Raw genomic sequence first — 18628 nt, 5'->3', positions numbered from 1 at the left:
AAAAACTCCTACAAGCATACATACACATGCACGCACACACACACACACACACGCATGCACACACACACACATACAGGCACATGCTCAGACATGTATGTGCACACACATACAGGCACATAAATAAAAGTACTAATTATATTTAGAAATTAAAAGAATGATCCAAACATTCTGACTGGTGAATTCAATTGTTACCATTCCAGGTGACAGAGTATAGTGTATTTTAATTTTTGTATTTTCCCTAATAAATATTGCTCACTATATAAAGACGAAGATTTCTGGTAGCAGTGCCCTGAGCACACATGCTCCTGATACACATATTCTGGGAAATAACAGATCAAGCACACTCAGAAATGGTGTGCAGGAATAGGAAGGTGACTTGATGAACTGCTTTCCTTTCTTCCCTAACATGTGTAAGTGCTGGGTATAGAAATACGTGCCTATAATGCAGGCACTGCTGGAAAACAGACAGGCCGGTTTGCAGCTTGCCTAAACTAACCAGAAATCCCAGGCCAATGAAAGATTCTGTCAAAAACAAGAAAAGAAAGCAAGGAGGGAGGGAGGGAGGGAGGGAGGGACGGAGGGACGGAGGGACGGAGGGACGGAGGGAGGGGGAAGGAATAAAAAGGTGGCTAGCACTTGGGGAAGAAACCCAATGTGGATATCTGGTTTCCACATGTACACATCACATGTGTGCAAATGCTTACATCCACAATGAATAAACAAATACACAGACAAGTACAACACACAACACATGCTTTTGCCTCATAAATTTAACTCCTAAGAAATTATTTTCAGGGCTGGGGAGATGGATCAGTGGTTGAGAGCACTGGCTGCTCTTCCGGAGAACCTGGGCTCAGTTTCTAGCACCAAAATGGCAGTTCACCTCTGTCTGGAACTCCAGTTCCAGGCGATCTGATGCTCTCATGTGGACATACACACAAGCAAAACACGAGTGCATACGAAATAAAAATAAGGAAACAGTAAATTGTTTTAAAGAAGAATAGAAAAATATAGAGTTAAAAAGCGTTTTTTCTTAGCATGAGTTTTATTATCAAAAACATGTCCTTACATGAAGAGTGGCATCTCAGTTTAATTCCGCATTATGCCTGTGGTGAGCTGTTTCCGGCACATCACTGTGACAAATTCTTTGTGGTGAATAACTTTGGTCCTGAGGCTGCAACATCAGCTGCCTCGTCTCTTTTGAATATTCCACTCATCGTTGGCTGTGCCAACCTGGGTCTGTACAGATGCTCTCTCCCTTTCCAGTGGCAATACCTGAGCGTTGTTTTCACAGGCTCTGAAGGTCAAATTGTATGCCAAAGGAAACAAACTGCCAGGAAGAATGAAGGAGCTGAAAGGGTTCCTGGGGAACTGGCTCCTGAGGCTTTTTCCAGGGACTTTCTGTAGCTTGAGGTTTTAGTGAACCCTGTACCTTGTAAGAGCATCTTAACTAATTTTGAGATGTCCTAAGTAGCATCTGGTTTTTCCTAACAGTAACTGCTCAGGCCCTATCCCTGTGATAACTTTCTGTGGCTTGGCTACTGGGGTGATGACTGTGATGTGGCATAAGAAAGCACAGTATTGCATTTTAGGCATCTCTGGCTGTTACTTGATTTTCTGTTTGGCTTTTGTTTCAACTATGAAATAAGAAAGCCATGAGAAAGTAGTTTAGGTGACTTTTTTCCACCTAATTTAAAATGATTGCCCATGAGCCTCTCTCTCAGAGAGTCCTTGAGGGAGATGAAGCTCATTTAGACAGTGTATTGATATGGCTTCTTCCCTGACTGTTGCAGAATATCTGTGACATTTGATTCTTCGGCTAAACAGTATGGTGCAGGCTTCTATCTTTGCAGGTAAAACATTTTCCAATCTAACAGACAAGAAAATATTTGAAGGGTCTACTTGATTCCTGTAAATGAGTAGATAAAATAATTTACCTGAGAAGAGTGTTTGTTTTGTATGAAATCAATTCAGCGTCACATCAAATAGAGAGATTGGCTTGCAAGATGGGACTTATTTTGTCTCTTAATTCACTGTCTTCTCACTCCTTCATTTTGTCTGTGTGAATGTGTGTGTGTGTGTGTGTGGTTTGTGTGTATAAAAAAGAGAACGAGAGAGACCCACTGTCTTTTCATTCCTCCATTTTGTCTCTTGTGTGTATGTGATGTGTGTGTGTGTATGTGTGTGATCAACTGTCTTCTTATTCCCTCATTCCTTCATATAGTCTATGTGTGCATATACACGAGCACATATGTATCTTACATATCTGTCTTGGAAATGCAAAGTAAGTGTAATTCGAGTTGATAAATAAATATACAGTTGAGTTCCGCAGAAAATCGTTTCCTTATGTAAAGAGTAACATCTCGATTTAATCTTATATTATGCATTTGCTAATCTTCTTCAATACGCCAAGATTATTTGTGCTGCCCCCAGGAATTCTGGGTGACTCACTTAACCGCCTTCCTTTGCTTAAGCTGTCATGTGCTCTATGTTTTCTCCCTAGGAGTCATCACGGCTGCTGACATTCTTGATCGAGAGACAACAGGGTCGTACTGGCTGACGGTGTATGCCACGGACAGGGGCGTGGTCCCTCTCTATTCCACCATTGAAGTCTACATAGAAGTTGAAGATGTGAATGACAATGCCCCACTGACCTCGGAACCCATCTATTATCCCGTTGTCATGGAGAACTCTCCCAAGGATGTGTCTGTCATTCAGATACAAGCTGAAGATCCTGACTCTGGTTCCAATGAAAAACTGACTTATAGGATTACAAGTGGAAACCCACAGAACTTTTTTGCCATCAATATCAAAACAGGTAAGGACATGCTTGGCTGAATTAAAATTGGCTGTACAATTTTACATGTGTTGTCAGGCCCTTGCTGTTGCTGGTTTTTCTATTTTGTTGTCCAGAAGACAAAGTCTTTTTCTCCAGGAGTAGTTTTTGCCAAGGTGGATGCTTTTCTTGTATACTTGGAGTGTTTTAATCTCACCTGACACCAAGGTGAACTGGTGTAGTCAGAATCAGAAGCAACACAGAAAACCAGCTGCAGGTTTGCTCCCATCATTGTAACATGTGGTCCAGGACCACTCGGATGGTCAGCTGCCTCCTCTCCTCAAGAGCAGGGCAGTTGGCCTATGCTGGGTTCTTTACGAGAGCTAGCATTGTAAGGTCTCTAGTTCTAGGTCCTTCTGCCTTGCTTGACCTCACGCCGGCTTGTTGTAAATGAACCCCTGAAAAGCTGAAATCTAAGCTTAGAGATTTTCATCCCTACGTTCTCTATCAATCAAGTGTCAGTGTTCCAAAGAATTTCCCATGTCTGTGTCTGAATATTTGCACAAAAATTGGCAAAATTTGATTTCTGACCTGAACTTTTTCTCAGAAGGTTTCTAACGGTTATAATAAGAACTGATTTGTTAAGTGCATCTTGCAAAGGCACACTGGTCAGGGCAATGCAGACTTTGACTAAGTGTGCCCTGACCAGGATGCCCACTGGACCGTGGCTCTGTGGATGCAGTCAACCCCAGCATGCTACTGCTCTCCTGTACTATGTCACTGTTAGATCTGAGCAAAGGCATCGAGCCCTCAGGGAGAATGTGATGGATGGGGTTCGAATTAATTGAGATTGAGAATAATGGAATTCACATAGCTCCAGGCAGGTGGGTTAACACTGGTCAGCGTTGGGCTTGGTTGACGCTTGTTGGTGTGGAGAGACTTTCCTCAGGAGCCTTGATGGTACTGGTAATTATTCACCTTATTTGTAAAAAGAGAAAGATTCAGTGGCCATTATGTCCTCTGTAAATATCAAGTTCTAGCTCACAAACTTTGAAGTTTGGTGGTTTTTGTTTGTTTGTTTGTTTGTTTTTATAACCCTACTTCTGGGTCAGTCAGTCAATTTTCAAGCATATTTCAAGAGTCTTAAAAGTATTTGGTCAGGACTTGACCTCTGTTTCATTATAAATGAAAGGTGGTATCAGCTGGCAGTGTCTGGCTGAGGCATACGTATGCTAGAAGGCCAGAGCTCAGATAAAGGAGCCTGACCCCGCATCTGTGGAGCACAAAGCACAGACCATCCTCATATACCTGAGGGTAAAGTCCTTGTATTACGCCAAGAAGACCTCCTGGTCCACTTCTGTGGACTATGAAATGTGGAGAAAAATAAATTCAAATACTTTACATATTTAACAAGGAGAAGAGAGAGGGAAAGAGGAGGGAGAAAAGCAAAGGAAAATGTCGACAAATAAGTTGTGAGTGACATTTGATGCTTCACACTCAACATTATGTGATTGCTTCTTGACCTGTTGTCATTTCAGTCACTGGAGGACCCGATGCCCTGCTTTTGAGTTAAAAGACTCTACAGAGGGACAAGCTCAGCTGCTACTGACCTTACTTAAAGTTGAAAAAGAAAAATACTTCTTTTGGGAAGACCTAGACTTCCCTGGCCATCCATCCTAGCCTAATGAGTTCCAGGCCAGTGAGAGATCTTGTTTCAAAAATAACATAGACAGTATGGCTGAAGAATAGCCTTCAAGGTTATCCTCTGGCATACACACACACACACACACACACACACACACATGTATACCCAACTATATACACACACATTCTTAAAATACAGGATGGCCATTACAGATAATATGTATCTGGTGTGAAGAGCTTTGACTAGACCTTGGGTGCATTGTGCTTACTGTCTTTTATGCTCATGAATTTCCAGAACGCCTTACATTATCATAATGTGGCTTACATTGCATAATAAGAACCTTAATTGTATTCATAATTTCTCTGTCTTTGGCAGAGATTTTTTAAAAATGTGCCCAGAATGACATTTTCATCTAACTTGTCTAATTTTCCCAAAGAAAGGCGCAGCGTGCCTTGGTTTTTAGACATAATATAAGAAAATAATATATCTTGTTTATTCAGTTATTATGATTATTGCACTCATTTCTTTTTTTAATCACAAAAATCCTCTTGTATGGAGGCCATGAGTTAGTTCCCGGCTGCTTAGTCTTGAAATAATCACACAAAACTGTATTAATTAAATCACTGCTTGGCCCATTAGCTCTAGCTTCTTATTGGCTAACTCTTACATATTAATTTAACCCATCTCCATTAATCTGTACATCATCAGGAGGTCGGGGCCTATGAGCAAAGTTTCAGCATGTCTGTTTCTGGCAGCAGTTCCATAGCTTCTCCAAACTCTGCCTCAGCATTCTGTTTAGTTTTCCCTGCCTAGCTCTATTCTCCTGTAGCTCTGCTATAAGCCCAAAGCAGTTCCTTTATTAACCAATGATATTCACAGCATACAGAGGGGAATCCCATATCACCTCCCTTTTTCTGTTTAAATGAAAAGGAAGGTTTTAAGTTTAACATAGTAAAATTACATATTATAAAACATGTATCAAGCAACAATTAGTTATAATATTTTTATCTACTTTATCTTTTATCATAACTAAAGAAAACTACAACTATAGATTCTTCAACTCCATCAAAGACTCCAGAAGGATATAATATTACATAAGTAAACAGGAAGTGCATTGTAAGCAACTTCCAAAACTCTAGAATTGACAGTTCTTCTGTATCATTGGGGCATCCAATCTTCAGCCTACAGACCCATAGTATACATCAAACTTTTCCATGAAGCAGGAAATTTCAAAGACAGTTCCGCCTATATTGGCAGTTTGTCAGTAACTTTTTTCTGTGTCCTGCAGAATGCCTGGCAGACTCTTTTATGAAGCAGGAATCCCAAAGGATTGTCTCACCTTTAGGGAAGTTCAGCAGTCATTTCTCTGTGGGTCCTGAATGCCCAGTTCATCAATAAGTCCAGACAAGCAGTTTCTTGCCCAAATGGATAACCAACTCCATAAGGAGCCTCTTTGATGCCCATCATCCTCTTGAAGTAATTGGTGCTGCCAGGAACAGATGTTTCTCACTGCCATGAAAAGTACTAAGTTCTTAAAACATTTTAAATGCCATATTCTGAAGGTCATTTGAAGAATACCTAACTGAAATATATCTCTATATATCTAGAAAACCTAATTAATATGATTACAAGCTTGGCTATCATAGATGAATACCTATTACATTACATTTTTAAATGAGCTGCACAAACACAATAATATCTTAATCAAGAACAGAAATATACATATAACAAAATTGACTTTAAATTTGTATCAATAAACCAAGGTCTATACCAATACAAATCTCTATAGCATATTCACTAAAAACAAGCATTTGTAAACAATATTATGGAATACAGGTATAGTTTTCTCTAAACTGCTTCCTGTTGTTTATTGGGTGAAGTAATTTTTTGAGGGAGGTTCAAGGCAACCTTTCAGGGAGTCTTGGTCCATCAAATCACATTAGTCTAGAAGTAATCCATAGGTTCTTATCCTCTGTGGAAACAAAAGAAGAACCTCTTTTCCAAAGCAACATATCCTTAGATCCATATTTTGAAATCAAGATACCTTTAAAGTATATATATTGGTTTAGCTTACCAGTCCCTAGAATCAAATGTCTCTCTGCAGAAAAAAAAATTCAAAGAAAACACAATTTTATATATATATATATATATATATATATATATATATATATATATAATCCAGACTCTCTGTGAATTTTCCATTTTTCTGTGACTTATTTTTCTTTACTGCTTGTAATCTCTGACTGTCTGTACTCTGTCTCTTTAAAGACTTTGTTTTATTTTTTCAAAGCCATTTACTTCTTATACTTCTATAAACAATATCATAAGCTTAAGATATGTTTTCAGCTTTTGAGGGATGAGAAGTACTATGAAAGTCACAGAAGAGTTGACACTTGTGACCAGCGACAGAACCAACACTGATGTACAGGAGTTTTATTGACTGTAGGGTTGACAAGGGTGATGGTCAGGGAAGAAATGATTTATGTTTATAATCCTGTCTTTAAATATTTGCCCTGGACTTCATGAATGTGAAACCCTACGACCACCACAGAGAATACACAGTAAATCAGTCAGTGCTGGTGTTAGCAGCTTTTTGTTCTTGGACAAGTTACTGATTCCCTCTGTAGGTCTGTCTGTGGGGCACTATCCTTATTAGGCTAATTGATACAGAAATTCCTTTCCTACTGTGGGTGATACCATTCCTTAGCAATCCTGAATCATGTAAGAGTGAAGAAACTGAACTGGGCAAAAGCAAACAAGCAAGCATGCACATTTCGTTTCTGCTCTTAACTATGGGTATAATGTGACCAGAGGTCTCAAGCTCCTCCCACTGTAAGCTGGAACTATGAACTGCGATTAGCTTCTTTAAGTTGCTTTTTGTAAGGATATTTCTCACAGCAACAGAAATGAAGCTAGAACAATGAGTAAGGATTGATGTGAGGAATTTGGGAATCCCATGAGGATGTAACCACACAGCCTAGCTCAGCCAAGTCCCATGATAAATGATGATGTCCTGTTTGCTTTATGCTAATGGCAGGAATGTGCATTAATGTCTTTAAGCCTAGGTTTCTTTTCTGGAAAGTGAATACATCTTTGCTTACAGCACAGTTATTACTCATGGACCATGGAAGGGAAGTTACAGTGCATGTAGAGTATGCTAGTGAAATGCAGAACTCTATAAGAAATGTCTGTAACTAGGACCATATCTCTTTTTCTTTATGTTGGAGTGGAGATGGTGTGTAAGTGTTTATGGGTGTGTATATGTTGTGTGGGTGGGAGATTATATTTGTACATAAACATATGGAGGTCTGAGACTAAACTCAAAACTCAAGTGTTATTCTACAGATACTGTTCACCTTGGTTTTGTTTCTTTCTCTCTTTCTTCCTTCCTTCCTTCTCTTTCTTTTATTTTTGTTCCTTTTGTCTTCTTTCTCTCTTTCTCTTCCTTTCTTCCTTCTTTCTTTTGTTTTTTTCTTTCATTCTTCTTTCTGTCTTCCTTCCTTCCTTTCTTCTCTCTCTCTCTCTCTCTCTCTCTCTCTCTCTCTCTCTCTCTTCCTTTCTGTCTTTCTTTCCTTTTTGAACAAAATCTTTCAACAGCCTGAAGCTTGCCAATTAGACTCTGCTGGTTTACCAGCGGGCCGCAGGCATACAGCTATCTCCATCACCCCAGGGCTAGTATTACAAGTCCATGCTATCCTGCTCAGCTTTTTATGTGTGTGCTGGGAATTGAACCCATGTCCTCTCATGCTTATGCAGCAAGTATTTTGCTTACTGCACTATGATTGCTATGTTTTGTTTCATTTTTGTAGCATTGGGGGTCAAGCTCACTGAAGCCTGTGAGTTCCTTGCTCAGGATATTGCTCTTGTGGGAAGAATCTGATTGACTCAGTTTTAATTTTTGGAATTTCTTCTGTCTTTATAAAGTCATTAGTGTTAAATAGTGGCAAAAAATTTGAAACTATTTTTCAACAATGAATCAGGAGATATAGCTAACCAGAACAAAGATTTGTGTTTTAGATTTTTAAAACTGAAATGTTGCTTATTCTAATAAACTTCATTCTCTCTATGATACAGATAAAATTTAAAGAGTTTTGCTTTGTTCTGGAAATGTGCTACAGGATAAGTAAAGATTAAAATGATTAAACGTAAATGTGAATTGTGCCAATATTCTAGGTCTCCAGTCTATAGCACATAATGTATGCGACTGACCCCCAAGTAGAGAGAGATTTCTCTGCTGAGCCAAAAGGCCCATTTGAGTTTTCCTCTACTAGATTTGAAGCCATGTAAAAATAAGTGGGCTGTGGACTTCCTTCAAGTTCTTTCTGTAGGTTAGGCCAAAAAATAAAGGCTGTCCAGTTGGAAAGTCTTCTTTGGCCTGTACTAGTTCCAGACAGAGCAGGTGAGGTCACTCAAATGCAGCTCCTTGATGCTTACATGTGATGGGCAAGAGGCTGTGCAATGTTCAGACTCAGGTGAAGGGGAACTGTTCTTCCTTCCAGGGATTGCAGAGAGATGCAAGCTGACCAACCTGTGCTCAAGCCAACAGAAATAGGAAGGAATTGTGGGACGTTTCTCTACAGCTTCAGAACAGCTGCTTTATTTCTGTCTATTGTGTTCACTCTTCATCAGCAGGCTAACATTTGTTAGAGCTCTCACTATGCCTTAGACATTGCTATTGCTATCAGTCTGTGTTCCTCACTAGACAAAGGGCTGTGTATGCTACAAGCAGACTGCATCTGGATGCCACTGTCTCAAAAGAGTGACTCGAGAAGGGACTTTGCGTCGCTGTCTGCTGTGTAGCTTCGCGACCTTCCATTCAGTTGGTACTACTGTTGACCTGGACCTTGTATTGGTGGGTAGGGACATAAGAGAAGATGACTTCTGAGCTAAGGAGATTTAGTCTCATGAGAAAAAGGATTATTATACCTCATGCAAGACAACTGTGTGAGAAAACTTGCATAAAGTATGATCTACTGAACTCTGCCAATGATCAGCCAGGAGTAAGGTATCAAGTATCAGACCAAGCAGGTGGCTAGGAGATCCTAGCAGCCCTGAATGACCAGAGGAATAGGCTGGCCTACAGAGGCAGAGGTATGATCACCACCCAGGGAATATAAACTAGTTCAATTAACCTCCAAAGCCAGTCATATATACTTCAGCTACTCCAAGATGCATGCTATTATTATAGAGGGGATTGTAAAAGATTCATAACTGCTATGTGAGATCATAGTCTCCAGATATTTGTCCTTCTTTTATTTGGGGGTTTGATGGTATTTAGGGTTCAGAGGGTCTTGAGATTTCCTGTTACATCTTTCTTTGAGAATCCTGCCTCTTAAGTGATTGTTTAGAAGGGAAGCATACAGAAGACAGAAGGTTTTGTATTTCTTCCCTCTGATAGACACAGGTTCAGACACAGCATCCAAGTGTTGATAGCAGGTGCCTATGAAACAGGTCTTTGTTTAACCCAGTTCTTCCCATGGATCATTATCAGGACTTGAGATATCTTAGTTCCTGTCCACAGTTGCTATGTTTGCCTCTGATCTCTGACACTTCCTCTGCTCCTGGGTCTGTTGTCTCACCTGCACTTGAATGGTTGTGGTTTAGGATGAGCATCTTGGGATCAATCTGACCAAACCATATTTTATTGTCAAGTATACTAGCTGTACACACACACACACACACACAAAAAAAAAACCCAACACACACTATCCCCAAATCATCTGAGAAAGAGGAATCTTCAAAATTGTGTCTCCCATGGGAAGGCCTCAAGTTCAAGCTGTCTATTGGTTCTTTGTGATGTAGACATGTAGATAGCCAATATCAAAATACTGGATGGCTTGAGTTTTTTTTTCAGTCAGCTATAAATAATAGCCTCCTGCCTTTGGTTATGTAGTGCATGAGATAACAGGTAACTCTCAACATTAATAAGAGAGTTAACTGAGGAACCCTAGCCATGCATCAGCCTGGTAATCACCAGGTGATCTTATTAGCTAAGGCAGCCTGTGGAGAAGCCTGGTAAATTGTGTTTCTGACAAATTCCAGCCGAGGTGAAGTTCCCCTGAGGAGCTTAAAGTGCAGTCTCTAGACATCATTGACCTAAGGGAGGTCACCAGGACTGAGAAACCCTGCGGAAGAGGCAGCCAGCTTTGCAAATTACACTCTCTCCTCACAGGGCTGCAGGTTTGAGAGTCAGCTGTGGATTCCAAGTCTCTTCTCTACCCATTTCCAATCAGTTCTCACACTCTTGTTCTCTTTCCAAGTTTATGAATTAGGTAAAAATGAAAATCATGTCCCTTTCATTGTCAGTATGAGTAAAATATCAGAGTCTCAAAAAAATGTTGGATGTTATATAACATTTGGGTACCCTTTTTCATCTGTGGGTTTAATTGTATTGAAAACAGATAGTCTTCACACAATATATCCTGATCGTGGTTCCCCTCCCACAACTCATCCAAAATACTTCCCACTTCTTCCACACCCAAATTCGCACCCTTTCTTTGTGTTATATCTGAAACATAGAGCAAAGCAGAACTGGGAAAATGCAGCTTAGACCTACATTAATAAACAAGCAATCGTTATCCAATTTCAGTAAATCGCTTGAATACTTAATTGTCAGAGAAATACTACCCCACAAGATAGTAGTATTAAAAAATAATTTCCTCTTCGAAGTAAGTTAAGCCCCACGCTTATGCAGAACTCTATTTGGGGGTAATCTTCTTAGAACACCCCATGCTTATGCAGAGCTGAATTTGGGGGTAATCTGCTTAGAACACCATCTCTTCTAGGAAATCTGAAGGAAATCGCATGGAGAATTACAGAGATTTCAAGGGGAAAATGAAAAGCAAGGTGAGGGACAGTGCAAGCAGCAGTGCTGGTCTTCATTGCTGCTTCCTTGCACGGCCTTCATAGAGAATGGCAGCTTCTCCCAAACCAGTGGAGATGATCGGAACGACAGTTACTATTCCTAAGACCCAGGTACAGAGTAGATAATGTGGCAAATGAGTATTGATGTAAATCACCCTTTACCCCTTCATTCAGCCATGAAGGGAGGCCTTGTCCTATAGAATATTAAATTGGATTCATTTAATCTAGCAAGTTCAGGAGAACGAATGGGGCTCATACAGATATATCATGGGCTATTTAAAATTCAAAGATGACCTTTGCATCCATGCCAATGTGCTCGAGATGAACGAGAGCAACAGGAAAGTCTCTGCACTGTGCTTATGCCCTGGGGAAGCTGGATAATCCCCACTGGACCAACTCACAACTTCAAACGGGGATCATGGCACCTCTGGGACACTGAGGGATGATTAGAGTAGTCATCCCCAAAGAAAAACATGCTCCCTCCTGTCATAGGCACCGACTATACCTTTTGGGGCCCGGCTCTATGAAGGTACGTGTTGCTGAAGACAATCTTAGAATTTCTCAGCCCAAATCCTTTTAGCATGTTAACTCCATTAATGTGGTTCTATCTGAGCGCTCATGCACTTTTCAAGTATCTAGTAATTTCGTGCCCTGTACTTCGTCCTTAGTGCACAATTCTCCAGCTGCTGCAATGAAGACCTCTCCAGACATTATCAATTGTCGCCTACGGAGAGAAATATCCTTTCTGAGAAGCACTGAAGTACTGTGGAGCCCTTCACGGGACCTATTCTTCATGGCCACTTGCAAAGGGTCCATTCGAGATAAATGACAGGGCCGAGTCATAGAAAAACAACAGCAAAACATATATGTAGCATATGTAGGTGCATATTATTAATAATAATAATATGTGGGAGCAGGTCGATGGAGGAAGGGGAGAGGGAGATGATGCGATTATACTTTACTCAAAATGAAAGGAAAAATATAAAAGGAAGAAATCCAGAGTTACCTCTTGTCCCTCTTTAATTCCAGTTTCCTCGTATTTTAAAGGCCCAGTGAACACTTGATGTCAACTCTATTAGAAGTCAAAGAAAACCGCACAATAGCAAAACTTCCAGCATAATAAATGCTATAAAGTTATTGGCTCCCTAGGATTTGAAGAGGATTTAGCTGGCGACCAAACTCTCATTCGAGTCTGTCTTGAGCAGCTTTCTTCAGAAAACAGCATGAAGAGATTATTTGAGAGTTTTAGGCTTGAAACATTTTGTAGCTCCAAATCCTGTTCCTGCTTAAGGTCAGGCTTCTGATGGGTAAGCACACAATGTGACTTCAGTCCTGCGGTAGAGGGAGGTGAAGGAGGGGCACACCGCTTTTCTGACCTCTGGTAGCTAGGGCACAGCTCAGCCTCTAGGGACTCCTGGTGTCTGCAGCCAGCATGCCTTGCTATGTATAGGAACTGCAGTGAACTGAAGGGGAAGGGTTCCTGGGTGCTGAGCCTGGGTCCTAACACACCATTAGATTACAAAGACTTAGGCTGAGAGGGAAACTGCACAACCATCAAGAGAGGGGAGCTGTTTGACTCCCACATAGAGACAAACTCCAAAGAGCAGGCTGTCGGTTAGACAATGGCAAGTGTTTTGTGTCACCTACAACAAGTGACTCTGGATGTTTGAGTAGATAGGATTACGTGGGAAAGGATTTTTGAAGTGCTATTTATTCATAATTACATCAAAAATTAGGTGCTTTGATGAAAGGATGGAGGTGTACAATCAGAAGCTACACAATTAAAGCCTGCCGTGATGGCACTTCCTCCCTGGCTGTTAATGGCAGGGGCAGAGACATCCTGAGATGCAGTGTGCTGGCCATCCCTGAAGCCAGTCTGAGCCCTGTTCCCTGTACCTCCTTCCACTCAAGCTCAGCCTCACTGAAGAGCTGTGAAAATTTCTAAAGATTCTTTGGGAAGATGATGGAGTCATACAAAGAAAGCAGATGATAGAGATGTATTTATGATTAAAAAGGAGATTGATTAAGGTCATAAATTTCTCTTTTATTTCTTGTATCTGGGTGTTGTATCCATAGTAGTGATTTGCAGTGCTGGTTTATTGCAGTCTTCTGTTCGGAGGGAAACCTTCCGTTAAAACCACTGCTGCCATTGTGAAAGTGAACCGGAAGGTTTCTGGCCTGGGACCTCCTACCAGCGCTTTAATGGAGTTTGCACAGGCTAAGGCTGAGGCATGCTAGTGGGTTCCAGTATTACCTCAGTTCGCATCCACCAAAACACTGGGAAGAGACATAAGTTCTGGCTCACAGGGCACTGGTCCAAAGTCCCTCAGTAGCTAGACCCATGAACATTGTGCAAGGTGTAATTTGAAGCAGCCAATTTCCAACGTAGTTCTTTCTTTCTGGATCGAAAGTTAGGAACTTCAGCACCTTTGTCCTAGTTTTTAGCTAGATGTGTGTGGACATGTGTGTGGTGTGACTAAGCATAACTACTTGGGGACTTCTGGAGCTTCCTCTGGCGGTGATGCTGTCCTGTTCTTAGGCCTGTTTGCCTCCACTTATGAGCTTATACTGAAGTCATTGTTGATTGACTTTTAGTATTTCGTAAAACAAGATCTCATTTGTCATTTGTCAGGCTTAGATTATTAGGAAATACCTTTATAACTAAGCCCTGAATGGGCAGTTACCGTAAGTTGAGCTGAGGTTTGCTCGTAGACCAGAGGACATCAATGCTATTTTTGCCTCTATGCCACTTTTTCTTCGGGTCTTGTGGTTGTCATTTCTGAGTGATTTTGTTCTTACCATCTTGAAAGTTTTATGGAAGAACGCAAGTGTTTTCAAAATCTATACATTTTCTTCACACAGAGGTAGATTAATTTAAGAAAGCATGAGGAATGCCAATAATAAAATTTCAAACCACCCTGTGGTGAGCTCTTACTGGTGTCTTATTAATTTGTAGACAAATGACATCATCTTTACTTTACATATTCAGTTAGGCGTCATGATAAACCTGAACATAAAATATGCACCAGAGAATGCATTCAGAGGGTAAACAATTGGGTCAAATGTCCTCACGTTCGAATCCAGCCATGTCACTTTTGTAGTTTCTTTTCTGCATCTGTGATAAAAAAAAAAATACCATGATGAAAAAACAGCTTGGGGAGAAGAGGGTCTACTTGGCTGACAATTTCAAGCTATGGACCATCGTTTCAGGGGAGTCAAGCTGGGGACTGAAGCACCTAGTCACACCATATGCAAAGTCAAAAGTACTGAGAAATGAATGCTCCCAAGCTGCTCACTGGCATGCTTGCTAGCTTTCTTCACTCTTCCACAGCTCAGTGGTTAGCCTAGGGGATGGTGATGTCCATAAAGCCCCGGCTCTTCCTGCATCAATTGCCAAGGAAAGAAATTCTCCATAGGCCAATTTGATCTAAACAATTTCTCACTTTAGACCATTTCCCTGGGTGATTATAGGTTATGGTAACTTGACATTTAAAACTATCCAACACAGAACTCGGCTGTATGATGTTGAACAAATTACTTAACCTTTCTGGGCTTCAGTTTCCTCTGAGAAACTGCAAATGATCTTAATAGCACATTGGTTTGTGATTAAGATCCAATAGTTTAACGTATGTAAAGTACTAGAAGGAACACTTGGCACATGGCACACTTTCAATAAATGTTACATACTAAACAAATCTGCACATGCAGTTTCTGTTAGCTAACTGGCATTCACAGCACATGATTAAGGCCTTAGACAGTTTGTGTTTGCAAACTGAGACCGAATGCAACACTCTCCTCAAGGTCCGTTAAGGTCACGTTGTGATTAAGATTGCCGCTATGTTGGCTCCTGGGTATGTCATCACTAGAGTTGTGTCTGCCAAGTGGACAGTAGAGACACAAAAGATGCAGACTCAGAAACCTGTCTGCCTATCCAAGATTGTCTGCTTTTTAATCATATAACAATATGATGCCTTGAAAACTCACTGACAGAAGCAATAGGATTTTAGAAATTCCAGTCCAGGCCCTTCCATTTAATTGACTTGACAACAAGAGGCAGGCTTATATCTGTTGTGTCAGCCTCTAAATTGTTACTTGTAAAGGAGGGTTGGAACAAGGATCAAACGTGACAAACCCTAACCCTAGACTGCTTCTCTGTTTCCTGTGCAGACATCGCTAATCAATGGTAGCAACCTCTCATAGTCTGCTTAGACTGGCATGGACAGGCATCACTGAGCACTGGTAACATTATCTTACCATCTACCCGTACTGGCACCCAACACTACAAACCACTGGTGGGGGCCGATGTTAGGGATAGAGCTACTTACCACTGAAGTCTAATAATACCTTTACCCATGGTTGTCGTAAGTCTCAAGTGACAGTGACATTGAAGGAGAGAATACTGTGAGAGAGAAATGTAGACTCAGGATTTGATGAGCCAAAGAAGAGATGAAGATAAGAGTTGTATTTTGTATTGCCTATGCAGTGGGAAGTAATACCTGGAAGAGGGACCCCCTCCTTGTGAGCTGCAGCTTGCAGCAGCATCTCTGTTCCTGGACTACTAACTTCCAGTCCTTTCTCACTTGTCGCAGTTAGATTGAGGCAGAGCCTTGTACCAAGGTCTTTCTTCCAGAAATTCGTTGCCAGCATTCGGAAATAATATCTGGCTGTAGTGGAATGTAGCTGCAAATCTGAGCTTCTACAGTTGACATATAGACAGATGAACGGACTGGCCCTGGCAGGCTGGTCCCGAAGAACACAATGGCAAATCTTTCCGGCAGGCTTCTGTGATCATTAATCTGTTGGTACTGATGCACAGCTTACCATCCAAGTTTAAAATGGGTTCTCGTTATGTAGTTGAAAGGGCCATAACAGTCTGTTACTGTGGAAACCATGTTGGGAGTGAGGCTGCTGCCTCCCTGTTACTGAGGAGTGTTAAAGAGAAGGAAATGCCTATATCTTTACGCGTGCTGGCCTAGGGAAGAGGTGTCTAAGCGTATACACTCTCTTGACAAGTCTCTCCATCTGTATCACTTGGTATCACTGCTCATTTTCACAGTAAAACTCTTCATGTACTGACTAACATCATCTTCAGTATGTACTTCAACAGAGCCTGAGATCTCTCTTTTGAACAGGTCTTAGATAAAAAGTGCTATTCTAAGTTTTATCCATAGTTTTCTGTCTTAGTTGGGGTTCACTATTGTGATGGAACGCCATGACCAAATGGAACTTGGGGAGGAAAGGATTTATTTCATTCACACTTCCATGGAACAATTTATTATCAAAAGCAGGAAGTCAAGCAGGGCAAGAATCTGGGGGCAGGAGCTGATACGGAGGCCCTAGAGGGACAGGACTTAGGGGCTTGCTCTCTGTGGCTTACTCAGCCTACTTTCTTACAGAACCCAGGATCACTCCAGGGATGGAAGCCCCCACAATGGACTGGGCGCTCCTCCATCAGTCATTAACATCTGGATCTTCTGTATTTCTCAGTTGAGGTTTCCTTCCTTCCGATAACTCTAGCTTGTATTATTTACATAAAACTAGTCATCCCGTGTTCCATAAGAAAACTCTCCTAACGTTCTGATAAAAATGATTTTAGTTTATTTGAATCAGCTTATCTATGGTCTGTTGAACAGATGTTCCTGGAAACTGCCTAACTTCTCACAGCTGTTTCCCGAGAAATCCACTGATGAAGGGCGGTTCCCCAACCACACGGAAATGGGCTAGTTTCTTAACTCCCTTATGCATCAAATTCCTCCATCAGTGTAATTATGAGAGCAAATGAGTTATAGTTCATATTCAATGGTTTACTCAATTTTATGAAGTCTCTAGCTTAGTTTTTGCATATGAAATATTTAACAAATATTAACTATTATAACTAGAATTAAATGAATTAAAAATTCTCTTTTTCAAAAATTTTGCTTAAAAATGAATCCTGTTTTGAAGATTGATATCAAGCAGTATGATTGAAAGACCTGTATGCCTACTGTATGTTCATGTTTTCTGAGTACATACTACACTCCAGGAACTGTGATAGGCACAAGACAGACAGCAAGAAGGAATAAAACAATGAACTTCCCCTTTAAGATCTCGCCACTCAGAATTATTTTGCAGTTGATATTATTGCTCCTGTCACCCGGTTTAGAGTGCAGCAATTTATATTAAGGGTTTTGTGTGAGCGTTACATTTCTAATAGTGATAAATTCTTATGACATTAATTAGTGGTTTTAGGCAGAAAATCTTCGAGAACATGAATGAGGGAAAACAATACAAATTCATCATGTTCAAAACAGGTTATTACACGGAAAAAATGGAGAGCCTTTCCGGGGCACCACTTTAAACACGCTGGCATCACACGCTTTGTCGAAACAGGGTGAATCCAGTTTTCCCTCCCACCACTTAAGCAAATTTCCCATCTCTGTAAAATCTGCTATTTTATAAAGACATACTTCATCGTGGCTGTGTACATCCTAAATAGTTCATTGTTTACTTAGTTAAATTGTTTTCTGCCATGGTGAGAAATGCTTTCTTCTGAAGAAATGATGTTTGGATCCGGGAAATAGGGACATTTATTAAAACAGTGTATTAGGAAACTAGCTGTAGTTATATTTCTTACAGTTTTAGTTAGTATTTAAGAACTTTTGGTGCCCAGTGAAATTGCTTTTACTGTGAAGCAGCCCGTGATAACAAGAGTCTCTGAATTCTCACTTTTGTACTTAATTAAAAATCATTGGTGGATTTATTTCTTGCCTGTGTATGTGGAGAGATGTCAGGGATGCCTCCTGGATCTCCGCTGAGGCCTCCCTGGGCTGGAGAACCCAGTTAATGATGTAAATCAGTTGGTGTTTTTCCCATCTCTAACTTAATGAGCTTATTGACTTCAGATTATTTGCAAGGAAAGAGCACCAGGAAACCCAGGACTTCTCAGATTCTGTTCTCCAGGCAAAGCCAAAGCAATCAAGCAAAGAATGTCTGATTTCAGGGTGAATTTGAGCTTGTTTCTGAGATTTGTCTTGGAATTGTGATCATGACTTGCTTCTCTCAAGCCAGACAAGTGATGTCTATGAATAGACAGTTTTCCAGATGATGGGCCCAAAACAGTTGTGTATCTTCATAAACAAAGGGACAGTCATTCTGGACTACTCTTCTTCAATTTCTCATGTAGTCTCTTGAAACAAGCTACAGTGACGTAAGACCCATTCTTGGGAGGTCCCATAACCTGTCCCCAGCCCCATGTACTTCCTGAACAAAGGCACTCTATTTGCCTTTTGCTCTGGGCCCTGAGATGTTGTAACTGTTAGGAATATTTTCTCATATTAGCTCCCTGCTGACGCAGAAATTCCCAA

General features: G+C 40.8%; 1 protein-coding gene across 5 annotated transcripts in view; it reads left to right on the top strand.

Annotated features, from left to right (window-relative positions):
* Fat3 (FAT atypical cadherin 3) overlaps positions 1 to 18628 on the top strand; it is a 596674-nt gene that overhangs the window by 254127 nt on the left and 323919 nt on the right. For all 5 annotated transcript variants that reach the window (XM_057767110.1, XM_057767108.1, XM_057767109.1 and 2 more), the window contains exon 3: positions 2504 to 2818. In XM_057767110.1, coding sequence (XP_057623093.1) covers positions 2504 to 2818 — 315 coding nt within the window. The remainder of the gene's footprint in view (positions 1 to 2503; positions 2819 to 18628) is intronic.

Source organism: Chionomys nivalis, chromosome 4 (genome assembly GCF_950005125.1).
Source record: "Chionomys nivalis chromosome 4, mChiNiv1.1, whole genome shotgun sequence".
Classification (NCBI taxonomy): domain Eukaryota; kingdom Metazoa; phylum Chordata; class Mammalia; order Rodentia; family Cricetidae; genus Chionomys; species Chionomys nivalis.
The sequence above is the reverse complement of the archived record's forward strand: the minus strand, read 5'-3'. Positions and strand labels throughout refer to the sequence as shown.